The following is a 14,712-nucleotide window of genomic DNA, read 5'->3' on the forward strand; positions in this document are numbered from 1 at the left end:
GAGACATTAGAGGCGCCTGGGTGGCTCAGTCGTTAAGCGTCTGCCTTCGGCTCAGGACATGATCCCGGGGTCCTGGGATCGAGCCCCACATCAGGCTCCCTGCTCAGCAGGAAGCCTGCTTCTCCCTCTCCCTCACAATCTCCCTCTCTCGTATGTCTCTATCTGTCAAATAAATAAAATCTTAAAAAAAAAAAAAGACATTATACTGTATCAACTATCTTAGAATGCTAACACCAATGCACTTTTTTCTTGTTCAAGCTGTATGAAAACCCTTTGCCAGCCAAGAGTACTGAATATTGTCCTAGGGCAGTAGTAATTTTTAAAATACAGATTTACAGCAGAGTTACAGCAGATTTTCCAAGGAACATTCAGCCTCTCTTTTAGCCAAAACTCATTTTATAATTTATACTGGTGAGAAATGGCTTTTCTTTTATCCCATAGGGTGTGATATGGGATATGTGTATGTCTAAATGTGAAAGACTAAATGTAATAGCAAAAATAAATAAATAAAAATTTTAAAATAAATTAATAATTAAATTTTTTAATAAATTAAAACAAAAACAAACAAACAAACAATAGCAACAAAAGACCTCTATGCCAACTTGAACTTTTCTAAGTCAGTGTTTTATAACTAGATGTGAAAGTAGGAACAGAAGTTAGAAATTGACTGCAGAAGATGGAAAGACTGCTGCTATTTGAAAAGAGCACAGCCAAGAGAACAATAGGCTTTTTTGCATGCTAGCTGTTCTAGTCCATTTAAACTAATAAAAATCCATAGAAAGCTTCTTTCTCCCTCTAGTGAAGCTGTAAAGTTTTCTTAAAAATTTTTAAAGATTTTTCTTATTTGAGAGAGTGTGTGCATGAGTGTGGGGAGGGGCAGAGGGAAAGGGAGAGAGAGAATCCTAAGCAGACTCAGCGTGGAGCCTGGTGCTGAGCACGGTACTGGATCCCAGGACCCTGAGATCATGACCTGAGTGGAAATGAAGAGGCTGAAATGAAAGAGTCCGAAGCTTAACCGACTGAACCACCTAGGTGCCCTAAGCTACAAGTTTTTAAATGAGTGGGTTTTTTTGTTTTTGTTTTTGTTTTTTTTTAAAGATTTTATTTATTTTTTTGACAGAGAGAGACACAGCGAGAGCAGGAACACAAGCAGGGGGAGTGGGAGAGGGACCTGAGCCGAAGGCAGACGCTTAACGACTGAGCCACCCAGGCGCCCTAAATGAGGGTTTTGATTAAGCAGTGAGCCATTATGCTGTTGACTTTAAGCATAGTGGATGAAAATCTGTATTTCAGATAGACATCTTGATAATTTTTTCTTTATTTTTGGCCCATTACTTGACATTTGTCTTTTTTTGGAGGGGGGAGGGAGAGAGAGAGAATCTTAAGCAGGCTCCATGCCCAGCGCATAGCCTGATGCTGGGCTGGATCTCATGACCCTGAGATTGTGACTTAAGCTGAATCAACAGTCAGATGCTTAACCAACTGAGCCACCCAGGCCCTCTGACATTTGTCATCTTTGTCAGCCATTTTATGAAGGAAAACAAAGACTCCTACAAAAGTAGGGGAAACATCAGCTATGCTCTTTTCTTGTTTATATTATTAGCATTTTCTTCAGTTCACGATTTCTTTATGGGGATATTTTTAAGCCACTTTTCCATTTTGGGAGGATTAGTTTTGTTTATTTTGTTTATTTTATTTTTTTAAAGATTTTATTTATTTATTTGCGAGAGAGAGAGAATGAGAGACAGAGAGCATGAGAGGGAGGAGGGTCAGAGGGAGAAGCAGACTCCCCGCCAAGCAGGGAGCCCGATGCGGGACTCGATCCCGGGACTCCAGGATCATGACCTGAGCCGAAGGCAGTTGCTTAACCAACTGAGCCACCCAGGCACCCAGGATTAGTTTTGTTTAAAACTAGATAATTTTTTTTTAATTTTTAAATTTTTTAGATTTTACCTATTCATTTTAGAGTTAGAACATGAGAGGGAGGAGGAGCAGAGGGAGGAGCAGAGGGAGAGGGACAAGCAGACTACGCACTGAGTGCTGAGCCAGACTTGGGGCTTGATGCCACAACCCTGAGACCATGACCCCAACCGAAATCAAGACTCTGCTGCCCAACCAACTGAGCCACACAGATGCCCCTAAAACTAGATAATTTAATCTGTAAATATATTAAGCAGTTTATAATTCAAGGTATGTCATGCGACCTTCTAATATTTAGATTGAGTGATGGCACCAGAGTCAATCTACAATGTTTTTATTTTCAGTGAAAGGAAATAGAGAAATTGTATTGATGCGTCCAATACACTTTGGAGATTACTGTTCTAAATATGTAGTATAAATATATATCATCTGATATAATTTATTATAAAATTTAATATAAATACACAGTTTTCTCTATTTTTCAACAAAATTTACACAAGGAGAAAATTATCACTGAATGATGGTAAAATTTTATATATACCATTTACCCAAAAATTTAAATTTTATTTTTAATATTTGAAACTTCCAAGTAATGAAAGTTTTTAATTTGTATATATGTCTGTCTAAAATTTTATTTTTACTTATCTGTACCTATTGAGGAATACAATTTGTGAACTATTAGATAATTCTGTAACATTCTTTTGCCTATCAAAGACCCTACAGGGGCGCCTGGGTGGCTCAGTCATTAAGCGTCTGCCTTCAGCTCAGGTCATGATCCTAGGGTCATGGGATCGAGCCCTGCATCAGGCTCCCAGCTCCGCGGGAAGCCTGCTTCTCCCTCTCCCACTCCCCCTGCTTGTGTTCCCTCTCTTGCTGTGTCTCTGTCAAATAAATAAATAAAATCTTGAAAAAAAGAAAAAAGACCCTACATATTTTTAAATCTGTGTGTGATCCTTTCTGAAGTTTTTTTTTTTTCTTATTCCATGTATTAGTTCTTAGGAGGTATTCATTAATTTTTTTGCCCAATATCTCTACTTTTGAAATGTTATTAATGTAGATAATTGCTTATTTTTAATCAGTTATAAATAAGTTTAACTCATCTTTTAAAAATATGGAATAGTTGAGCAAAGGAAAGATGAGATCTTAATCATTGTACCTTATGTTTTAATTAATTTTGGTGTGAATTTGCATTTCCATTGAGAAATGTTTGTATTAATCTATAGCAAAGACTTCTTCTTTCAACTACCTTTGGTAAATACTACAGTAGTCATATTTAAAAGTGGTATATGGTCTCCCCATTTGTCTGCCAGGCTCCTGTCAGGTTCTATGATGAATAATAAGTGGATAGTTTTTAAAATATATGTTGAGGATTTTTTTATTAAATGATTTAAAACTTTGTCAGCTCTGAACTATGTTTCTTTTTTGGGGAACATTTCTTTCTTTTTTGGGGATTACTATATAATAAATATCATAACCAAAATTAACTGGATTTTTTTTTCTAGGCAATGAATTCTCTTGTGCCTTTTGGCAGTTTTGGTGGTATGGTTCGTATCATGAGACACAAACCATTTTAGCAATATTTTCTGACAAATATTTGTTTTTCATTAACTCAAGCAAAGTGAATTGGCATGCAGTTTCACTTATTTTCAAAATAGCTTTTTAGAATTTGTAGTGAAACCTGTTTATGTATTAATCTTAGAGTATTCAGGCATGCATATATCAGCATATATAAAATCAGTCTTCAAAAAAGAAAAAATACAGTTTAATAGATGAATATTCACTTGATTAACTAAGGGATCCCCATAGTTTGTTTGAAAGTTTGGACACTTCTACATGCTTATGATGACTTTCCAAAAGATGATAAAGCACCAAACTGTAGCTAGAGGAGCACATTTGGAGAAGCTCAGATTTTCTGCTTTTTCTAGGACTCTAAAGTTAGTTTGTTCATGCTGCTTTTCCGTTCCCACATCTAAGTATGGCTATTCTACAACTAGCTTTCTTCCCACTCCTCTTTCTTTTCTGTGATGCTAGTTTCTAATACACTTAAAAGCAGCAGCCTGGGAGTAGCAGAGAATAGCATGACTTTGGAACATTTCCTATGGATGCATCTATTCTCTTATGAAAAAGTTTCTTTTTATTGTGTTAGACTTAAGCCATTTGTCTCCTTAAAGTTTGACATGCCACATTTGTCCTTTCTGACCAGAGTTTTCAGTGGGACAAATGACAAATTAAAAAAGCAGTTATAGCACAGAGTTATCAGTAAAATGATCAGGAAGTTCCACATGCTATGGAAGCACAGATAGAAAAAAACCTATTACCCAGACCTTGTGTTAGGGTGGTGGTGTGAAGGTTAATCAGAGATTTCTGGAACCTTAAGGTTGAATAGGAATTAGCCAGGAAAAGAAGGGAGAGGAGAAAAAGAGTGTTCAACACAGAAGAAACAGCATGTGCAAAGACCTGGTGGCTAGGGAGCTCAAAGATGTTAGGATCACTTGGCCCTGGAGCATGAGTTAGAGAGTAGATAAAGATGGGATGGATGGTAACCAGGGACTTCTTTTGTCCTGGTAAGGACTGTGGACATTATCTTAAGAACAGGGGAAGCAGTTGATGAATTTTCACCAAAATGGTAATAGAGGCAGGTTCTCATTTTTGAAATATTATTGTGCCTTCAAGGGAAGGAGAGATTGGGAAGGACCATAGTTGAGGCAGGGAGGCCAGGAGGCTATTAAAGTGTTCTGGGAAATACTAGTAATGGCTTCTACTTGGGCAATGGCTGTGGTGTCTCATTTGAGAGTTAAAGAGGTGAATGGGTAAAACTTTGGGGTTTACTGGGTTGAAAGGAACGTAAAGAGGGAAAAGGAAAGTATTATGCCCATTTTTTGGCATGAGGAATTAGCTAGATGGTAATGCCCCTGAGCTAAGGAACAGTGCATTCATACAGAATGAGAGCAGGGGCGGTCAAAGGATCATTTCAGTTTGGGGTATTGGGCATTTGAGGCATCCATAGTATGTCCAGGTGGATTTATCTGGTGAACAATTGAATATATGGGTTTGAGCTGAGCTAGAGCTAATTTGTTCATTCATTCAGCAAATACTTATTGAGCCCTCCTTATGTGCCAGGAATTATTTTAAAAGTATTGAGAATATAGTAGTGAATAAGACAGAGAAGATAGCCCTGCCTTCTTCACAAAGGTGATTTCTACAGAGTGGAAAGACAGGCAATAAACAACAAAATAATTTCAGATAAAGTACTTCAAAGTACTCTGAAGGAGATGAAACAGGGCAAGATATAATGACAGATGGGAGGTGAAGCAGAGATTACTTTTGCAGGTGGCCCTTTTAAGGAGTTGATACTGGAATGATGAGAAGAAACTACGCTGAGAGTCAGGATAAAAACATTCATACAGAGAGAAGAGCATGTGTACAAAGTTCCCAAAGACCTTAGGAGCCCACTGGAATCTTACCTCTAATTTGTACCCACACTTTTTGTCACTGCAAGGTGCTGGGCCACCCCACAGCAAGTACAGATACATTTTGATTTGACAGTGAATTGAGAAAAGGGCAGAATATACCCAAACATCTGATCTTTTCTTCCGTCTTCTCCTCTTCTTATTTGGGCTAGCCCTTCCAACTTTCATGAATTGTATCTCTTATATGGCCCTGATTTCTCAACCTGGTGTTGAAACAAAGTGTTCAGAATGTTTCCTGAATTGGGTTGAATCTCTGAAATGCAGATTAATTCTACTGCAGTCCTTTGTGTGCCCAAAAATATATCAGTATCTCCTAAATGTGCCTTTGTTGTTCCCTGTGGTGTTAAATGCAGGTTCTAAAGGAGAATTTGGTTTTCCCATCTGTTTCCCTTTGTTACAAGTAATAACAACCCATTGGAAGGCAGAGACATAGACAGGCCTTTGATAATTCTTTATTGAGTCCCAGCTTGGCATACAGCAAAAGAATCTCTAGAGGGGCTGAAATACTGGCATTGAACTACAGTGCCTTACAGGATTCAAAAGACTCCTGTTTGAGTAGAGGAGTTCCTTGAATCAAATGCTCCTTCTGTTTTATAATAGTAAACAATGCATCAGGTGGCACACTAAAAGGTGTGCTTCACTTTTTAATTTCTCCTGAGTGTTCTAATGGTAAAACTTAAAATCAATAGGAGATTTTTCTAGAGCAGAGCTTCTCAGCCCCTGACACCATTGACATTTTAGACTAGATAATTCTTGTTCTAGGGGGGCTGTCCAATCTTTATAGGATTTTAGCAGTGTCCCTGACCTTTTCTCAGCAGATGACAGTCATACACCCTCCTCAGTTATGACACACAAAAATGCATGTAATTATGAACAAATGTCCCCTGGGAGTCAAAATCAATTGTGACTAAGAAACCACAGTTCTAGAAGAATTAACTATTCTTCTAAAGAAGCGTATGCTGTGCCTCAAGGGAATGTTCTACTGAGCCTTCTGTGGTAGGCAGCAAATTCCAGGCCTACCAGTAGAGTGAATTAACCTCTCTCACTTGGATCCTTTTATGTAAAGGAGAGCTGAAGATCTCAGAGGCAGTTTCTATCAGCTGTGTCGTACTGGTGGAAGTGACGTTGGTATCTTATACCCAAGTTTTATTGATTTGCATGGTGAGATTCTACTGAGAGGAAAGAAGGAAAAACTTGAAAACTAGTCTATGCTAGAGTTGTCCCAGCCCAGAATACACCATTCAGTATTTAAATATTAACCAAATTGTGTTTTGAGAAAGTTGATAAATGTGTTTATATGTTCATGCATGTATATATGTGTGTATATACACACATGTATGTATGCATGTATTTATAGTGTTGCAACTCCCTAATCATTTGTATATTGACTGTTTGAGATTTTGTATATGCTTCCATTTTTTCTTTAACAAATCGCTTTTTTGTATAGTCCTTAAAATTATCTTTGCCTGGTCGATTGCTGCATGAGCTCCCACTGCGTAAATCAAGAAAAAATTTCAGCTGTTTTGGGAAGGTTGATTTGCTTCTTTTGTGTTGTACTAATAGTTAATAACATACTTCCTAATATCCTGTAGCGTACAGATGTCAACCCTTTTCAGGCAATGGACCGAATGATGTTAAATATGCGAAACAGTATGCAGGAATTACAAAGAAACTTTGTAAGTACTAAAAAATTGATGAGAACATTATTTTCAGTTATTGATACCCTATATTATAGTGGCTTTCAACTTTTTTTTAATCGTGGTCCACAGTGGTTGAAAAATATATCTTAACAGTATGACCCAGTACATAATACTTGTGTACTGTATAAATAAACCTGAAACAATTTTTGTGAGAAAATGATCATACTATTTACAGTGTGTGTTTATATTTTCTATTTTAGTTCATATTTTAAAAATCCTAGTCACAACCCACCAAATTGATTTCACAACCTATGAGTTTGCATTAATTAACTTTCAAAATTAAAAAAAACACAACCTCAAAAACATTTACCCTGCTGAAGGTCACTATTGTAAATGCACATTTTATATGAATTTAGACTTTTTAATTATTTTTAGCTTGTCTACTTAAAAGGATTTGTAGCATCTAGGAAATTAAGTTTTAGTGTTTTCTTAAAAAAAGCTGAAAACAGAAATTTCAGGAATGATGTTTAGGCATTGGATTAGATCCATAAAGTCCAAATAGTTATAAACTAGTGCTAATACTCTTACTTTTCTACTCAAAATATTAACATTAAAAAATTAACTTGATTCAATATGAAGAAGACTCATTTTAGTCATCCAGTTTAGAATCTAAGGATTGTTTCAGAATGTCCAAATCTAGGGCATTATTAATGATTTTCATAATCTAGCAATCTGGTACCCACAGGAGGTATAAAACTTCTTGGTATATGGCTAATTGGCTCAGCATTGGCAAAATTGCACACAAGGGTCAACCACTGACTATAAAAGCATCATAGGCTTCAGGGCACAGCATCTATATTTAAATCTAAGCTGCAAGTCTTTGATCACAAAGACTTAAGGATCTCTGAGTGAGTCACTTCCTATTATTCCTCACAAGAAGAGTGAGAATTGGTACCTAAAATGGAAGGAGGTGAGGACCTTCCTGGGGCTGCCATTTGGATATACCATATTGATAGTATGGTATCCTTAGTAGAACTTTAGCTAGTATTGTTACTTATTTGAATCCTCTAAAGTCAGTTCTTCATATCTGATTAAACTCTCTGGATTGACAATTTATATTTATCTCTAGGGTCACCTTTCAGTGGATCCAAATGGACATTCATTTAGTTCTTCCTCAGTTATGACTTATTCCAAAGTAGGAGATGAACCACCAAAGGTTTTCCAGGCCTCAACTCAAACCCGTAGGGCTCCAGGAGGAGTAAGTATTTTCTCAGCATTTTTGGAGCTTTATAAAGTGGAATTGTGGAATGTGAAATCTATCAATCACCTATATCGGATTTTAATTATTTAAGCTTGATCTGGTACTCTGCGGGTAGAGATGAGGGAAGAAGACACATATCACTGTGAAACACAATAATGCTAACTGTATTTACTTAGTTTAAGGCATTTTTTTCTCCCCCTCCACCTCAGATGCCTTTTTTCATGTAAATATCTATTGATGTTTATTATTACCTTTACATGTTGACCAGATAAGTAGACATTAAAAGAAGTCTTTGTTTCATGAAATAAATATCTATTTTTAATTTGTATCTGAAGTAAATGAATTTTTTTTAAAGATTTATTTATTTATTTATATTTATTTGAGAGAGCGAGAATGAGAGAGAGAGAGTACATGAGAGGGGGGAGGGTCAGAGGGAGAAGCAGGCTCCCTGCTGAGCAGGGAGCCCGATGCGGGACTCGATCCCAGGACTCCAGGATCATGACCCGAGCCGAAGGCAGTCGCCCAACCAACTGAGCCACCCAGGTGCCCCTGAAGTAAATGAATTTTTTAACTCATGAAATACTTCAAGTGTACAGAAAAGATATAGAAAATAATGTAATAAATACCCACATTCCTTCCACCCAGTTTAGTCAACTCATAACATTTTTCTCTATTTGCTTTAGGTTGTCCCTTATTTTTTTTGTTTTTAAGCAAAAATATTAGATGCAGTTAAAGCTTTCAGTGCACTCTTCCCTCCCTGGTTCCTTTTTTCCCTTTTACTCCCTCCCCACAAAAGAACCATTTTCCTGTATCTGGAACTTATCATTCTTATGTATGTTTTTATAATTTTATTACTTATGTATGCTTCATAAGCAATATAATGAATTATTTTATGGGTTTCTAAACTTTATATAAATGATTTCATGCTGCCTGTGTCTTCTGCAGCTTGACTGTGCTCAGTAATGTTTCTGAGATTTATTCAAGTTTATACATATAGCTCTGTTTATTTGACTTCTATATATTAACCAAAATATGGATACACCACAGTTTTTAATCTGTTTTTCTGTTGATTGATTTTTAGGTATTTCTAATTTTTCATTTATCTTTATACATGTCTCCTTGTGCAAATGGTTTAGGAATGGTATTGTTGGTTTGTAGGAGGTGGATGTCTTCATCTTTACCTAAAAATTACTAAGTTACTATCACACAGTGATTGAAACAGTTAGCTCCCATGGAGTCTAGTATGAGAGTTCCTATTTCTACGCTTCCTCATTAGTACTTATAGTAAAAAAAAAATTAGGTTTGCCTGTTTAATGCATGTGAATAGTCCATTTTTTAGTTTTTACATATAAAGACATACCTTTTAATGATGCTCTTGCCATAGTGCACACATTTTCATCTTAACTTGCTATAAGTAACATACATCTTAAATGTAAACAGTTTAATTGTTGACATCCCACAGCAAACCATGCTAATATTAATAGTCTTTGGCTATCATGAATATTCTCATAACCCATAGAGTTGATATGTAGGAGCCATGAGATTCAAGGCCATCAACATGACTGCTAAATAATCAGTTGCCCTTACTTAGAGGGATGTACTCCCAACTATTACACTATTAAGGACAGTGTTGAAGGCACTAAGTTTTATATAATTAGGTTATTATTTGTTATGTCATTTGATTACAATTTAGAAAAAGTTTAAATTGTATTGGTTCATTTGCCCTAGACATTTTAATTTTAAGCAGTTTTTAAAATATCAGAGAACTATTACCACAATTTTACTGCAAGTTGGTAGTGGAACTGAGTACCCAGTTTTTTAGAGCTGTAGATTTATGGTCTTACCTCTATAAGTAAACAGGTCCTGAGGAGTTGAGAATTATATCCATCCTCTATATATTTAAATAATAACTAATTTTTATTTACTTCATTTTTACAGATAAAGGAAACTAGGAAAGCGATGAGAGATTCTGATAGTGGACTAGAAAAAATGGCTGTTGGTCATCATCTTCATGACCGAGCTCATGTCATTAAAAAGTCAAAGAACAACAAGACTGGAGATGAAGAGCTCAATCAAGAGTTCATCAATATGAACGAAAGTAAGTTGTCACAGAAAATAGCATTCTTCCTCTTAAAATACTGGTAGAACTTGATGAATGTTTTTTGTAGAAACATTCCATAAGATGTCATTTCAAGGTAGTTTATGAATAATATGTAGGGACTACCTTATCAAAGTAATAAAATTGTGGTTTCATTGTTTCATAGTAGATTTGTTTTTTTATAGTGATTTTTGGTAATGTTACTTATTTTTTGTTTTATACATGGAAAATGGAATCTTTTGGAATTGTCATTTAGTAAGACTGCCAGTAGGCAAAATGAGTTTTTAAATATTTCTAAGATATATTTGAAAAATATGAAAAAGAATAAAGAAAACTAAAATTATCCATAATCCCACCCCAAAATAACTATTAATGTTTTAATGTATTTCTTCCTAATAGTTTTATGTATATATTAACACATATACTTTTTCTCAAAGTTAGTATTTTACTATCTAGTTTATATTGTGCCTATTTTAATTCACCATTATAACTGTGAAAACAGTCACCTATGATGTTGTTTTTCAAAAACATTCTAAATGGTTACCTAAAAGTTCTCATGAATGGGCCGTAATTTATTTAAATCATTCTGTATTGTTGGGCACTTAAGTTTTTGTATAGATAAGATTTTAATTTCTTGTATTGATTTGTATCAAGTATGTCTTTCCATTTTCTAGGTTTGTTTGTTTTTTTTAAGATTTATTTATTTATTTATTTGACAGAGACATATGAGAGAGGGAGATTGTGAGGGAGAGGGAGAAGCAGGCTTCCTGCTGAGCAGGGAGCCCGATGTGGGGCTCGATCCCAGGATCCCGGGATCATGACCTGAGCCGAAGGCAGATGCTTAACGACTGAGCCACCCAGACGCCCCTCCATTTTCTAGGTTTTATATTCATTCTTCAATGCATTTAAGTCCTTCCAGTGGCCTAACTCTTCTCATTGTAGTTTTTGGGTTATATTCATCTCCTACTTTCAAAAAGTATTTTGAATAAAAGTGTTTGTCACTTTAAATTTAAATTATTTAAATGGAAATGGTTTAAATTATCATATTTCAGAAAAAGAAATTCTCTTAGGGTTGGCTTGGAGAAAATTATTTTTATGCAATGAGATGGAAGCTACAACATCTTAACCTTTCTTTAATTTTAATCTTTGTAGTTTTGTCATAGTTAAATATATACAGAGTACTTCACAATAATTAACATGTTGAAGAAAAATTCAGTGAGGAAACACATTATTATTATAAAGGCCATCTGATAGAACAAGTATTACCATTTACCTATTGTTGTTATTGAAATTAGATTGCCTACTTCATAACAAATTGACAGTTGAGTAAGCTGTTTTAGGAAATTGACAACAGAAGCTTGCGAGGTAGGCCAAGTTATTATGTAGGAAAACAGTGAGGTTAATAGGACATGTTAGTTACAGTAGAAGTGCCCAAGTACCGAGGAAAAGCATGATCACCAGGAAGATGACCCAGGAAGAAAGACTATAAGTGTAATTGGGTCAAAGGGTTCATTGGCTAGAATAATATGATATCCAAGCCAGGTGCATGAAAAACCAGATCATCAATAATCAAATTATCAATAGGAATAAAAGAGGAACAGACAAAAAAGGAAATATTACTCTGAATCAAAGACCTTTATATTTGGAGCAGTTCCCTGCCTCTGTCTGAAGCACAAGGCCAAAATCAAGTATGTGGGAGCCAAGGCAGTTACTGACAGTTGTATCTTAATACTTGCCCCTTTATTTTGATATTTCATGTAGGTGATGCTCATGCTTTTGACAATGAGTGGCAAAATGAGATTTTGAAGTACAAACCAGTGGGGCCTTGGCGCAATGTAGAAAACCCTAGGATGCAAAGTGTTGGTCATGAGAATTCAGGCTGCCGAGAACTTAAAAGAAGGTAAAGTTATTTCTAAAATAAATTGTGTTTTTTAAGAAGAATTAGGAGAAAAATTACATAATTTTACTTCTGTATCAGGAAGTTTTTATTAACATCCATTTTTTGTATCAGCAGTATCTTTTGTGAAGGATGTAATGATTTTACATTGTATCTGAGCATTCCACACAAATTTAAATTTGTATCTAAAAACAAATAATATTTTAAGATTGTATGATTAGTAACTCACTAGCAAATTATGCTTCAAAAGATAGGGGCTAAAATCCTTCTAAGGAAAAGTGAAATACCATAATTTAGTTATTCTTGTAAAGCGGATTTTAATCTGGATATAGTAGGAGTCATACATTTCATGCCAGGTAAAGATATTGGTATCTAGAGATATGATAAGGAGAGAGGGGCTCTATTTGAAAGGCTTAACAAAACTCTCCTCATAAGTCAATGGCAAATGCATTTTTAGATACTTGTATAGTATATAACATTATCTGCACCTATATTAGGCATTAGATACTAGCTATTTTGGAAGAATTTTTCTAAAACTTTAGCCTCCTTTGAGATTACCTTTGGAATAGCTGTGCTGAAACCACATCTTAAAGATTATAGAGATTTTTGTACATTGAATGTATATTCTAGAGTTGGAATTTAATTTGGTTCTCTGGGGTAAAAATGGAAAACAATACCTAGTTCCTATTAAGTTTACACTTGAGAGAGAGAGGCCTCACCAGGCCTTAAAACAGAAATCTGTTCTAGGCCATAAGAGAGTGGAGGATTGCTGCAGAAGGTGGAAGGCTTCACAGAACCAGCGGTGGACAAGTGGGTGTCAAGTAAATCAGAAGACTTGTGCAGAATTTCATGAGCTAGCATCTTTTATTTTAAAATACTTATTTAGGAATTTAGAACCCTAATTTCTGTAGAAAATTAGCTTCTGTATTACTTTTAGACAATATTTATCTAACTTTGAAAAGTTTATTGATAAAAAACCTTACAGTGCTAAGTTTGACTATGAAATCCAGGTCCCTGTTAGAGAAAGCATGCTCTTTATAGACGATCTGTAAATCTGTGGCCCTATCAGTGGCATTTTCTATAAACCAGCACTGTCTGTTAGAACTTTCTGGAATGATTTTCTGTAATAAAGAAAAAGTTATGTATCTATACTGCCCAATATGGCATCCACTAGCCACATGTGGCTATTGAACCACACTTAAAATGTGGCTGATGCAACTGAGGAACTGAGTTTTAAACTTTATTTTAATTAATTTAAGTGTTAATGATGTGTCTAGTGGCTGCCATGTTGGATGACATGGTTAAACAGTTAAATCTATCTCAGGAAAGCAGCTGTTGCTTTCTTATATGTTAATGAAATAATGTCCCATATATTTTTCAAAGCTATTATGGAAGTTTTAGATAAAACTCTCCATAAAGTACAGTGTTTTTTTTTTTTTATCATGTTTGTATTGATTTGTAAACTACTGGCCATTTAAAAAATGGTATTTATGTTCATTTTATATTTCTCAGGGAGAAACCTCATCAGAGTCCAGCCATTGAACGTGGAAGAAGATCAAATGTTTTTGTGGACAAACTCAACATCAAAGGATCACCTGTGAAAATCAACAAAAAATAAATAGCCTTGCATTTGATTTGTTTAGTTTTGATTGTTTTAACAGAGAAAGTAATGGTGCTGGGTAATACACGTAAGACCAATCTCTTGTTAAATCAGTACTGTACTTAACTTTCTTCTGATATCTGAATGTTCTTGGAAGTGCTAGCTTTATATTGTCCATACTTTAGGAATAAAACTTTGATTTTCAACACCTTAAGTTGCTAAACATTCTATAAAACTCTTTTCTTTAAAACATACTAATTTTTAAAGCTGATTTTGCTTTCCCAATTATCTTCCTATTGGCTGTTTTCTTTTATATATTCGATTGTAGAGCTAGTTTTATCATATGTATTAGTTATAAGAAAGTAAAATGTTAAAAAATAGTCTGTTTTCACTAACACAATACTACAGTGATGTTAATAAAGGTAAAATTATTTAAATCAGATTTTATGTGTTATATAGCCAATAGCTTTATTTTTTTTTTAAGATTTTATTTATTTATTTGACAGAGAGAGACACAGCGAGAGAGGGAATACAAGCAGGGGGAGTCGGGGAGGGAGAAGCAGGCTTCCCGCTGAGCAGAGAGCCCGATGCGGGGCTCGATCCCAGGACCCTGGGATCATGACCTGAGCCGAAGGCAGACGCTTAACGACTGAGCCACCCAGGTGCCCCAGCCAGCTAGCTTTAAGTTTAAAAAAAAAATAAAGCAAAATTATACTAGTACTATTTTATGAGAAATTAGTTATTATTTTGGTAATAACGAATAATCAAATAATTCTGAATTTTAAGGAGATTTTAAATTGCTAATATATGAGTTTTATTCTTTATA

General features: G+C 35.1%; 1 protein-coding gene across 4 annotated transcripts in view; it reads left to right on the top strand.

Annotated features, from left to right (window-relative positions):
• The window catches only part of MLF1 (myeloid leukemia factor 1), a 32,093-nt gene extending 17,982 nt beyond the window's left edge, over nt 1-14,111 (top strand). For 2 of the 4 annotated variants that reach the window (XM_034997876.1, XM_034997885.1), the window contains 6 exons: nt 3,423-3,464; nt 6,983-7,066; nt 8,160-8,288; nt 10,230-10,389; nt 12,151-12,289; nt 13,799-14,111. In XM_034997876.1, coding sequence (XP_034853767.1) covers nt 3,423-3,464; nt 6,983-7,066; nt 8,160-8,288; nt 10,230-10,389; nt 12,151-12,289; nt 13,799-13,904 — 660 coding nt within the window. In that variant the 3' untranslated portion in view covers nt 13,905-14,111. The remainder of the gene's footprint in view (nt 1-3,422; nt 3,465-6,982; nt 7,067-8,159; nt 8,289-10,229; nt 10,390-12,150; nt 12,290-13,798) is intronic. The other 2 variants (XM_034997894.1, XM_034997904.1) reach the window with 2 other exon arrangements.
• Nucleotides 14,112-14,712: the final 601 nt, after the last annotated feature.

Source organism: Mirounga leonina, unplaced genomic scaffold (genome assembly GCF_011800145.1).
Source record: "Mirounga leonina isolate KUSES-001 unplaced genomic scaffold, KU_Mleo_1.0 Mir_115, whole genome shotgun sequence".
NCBI lineage: Eukaryota > Metazoa > Chordata > Mammalia > Carnivora > Phocidae > Mirounga > Mirounga leonina.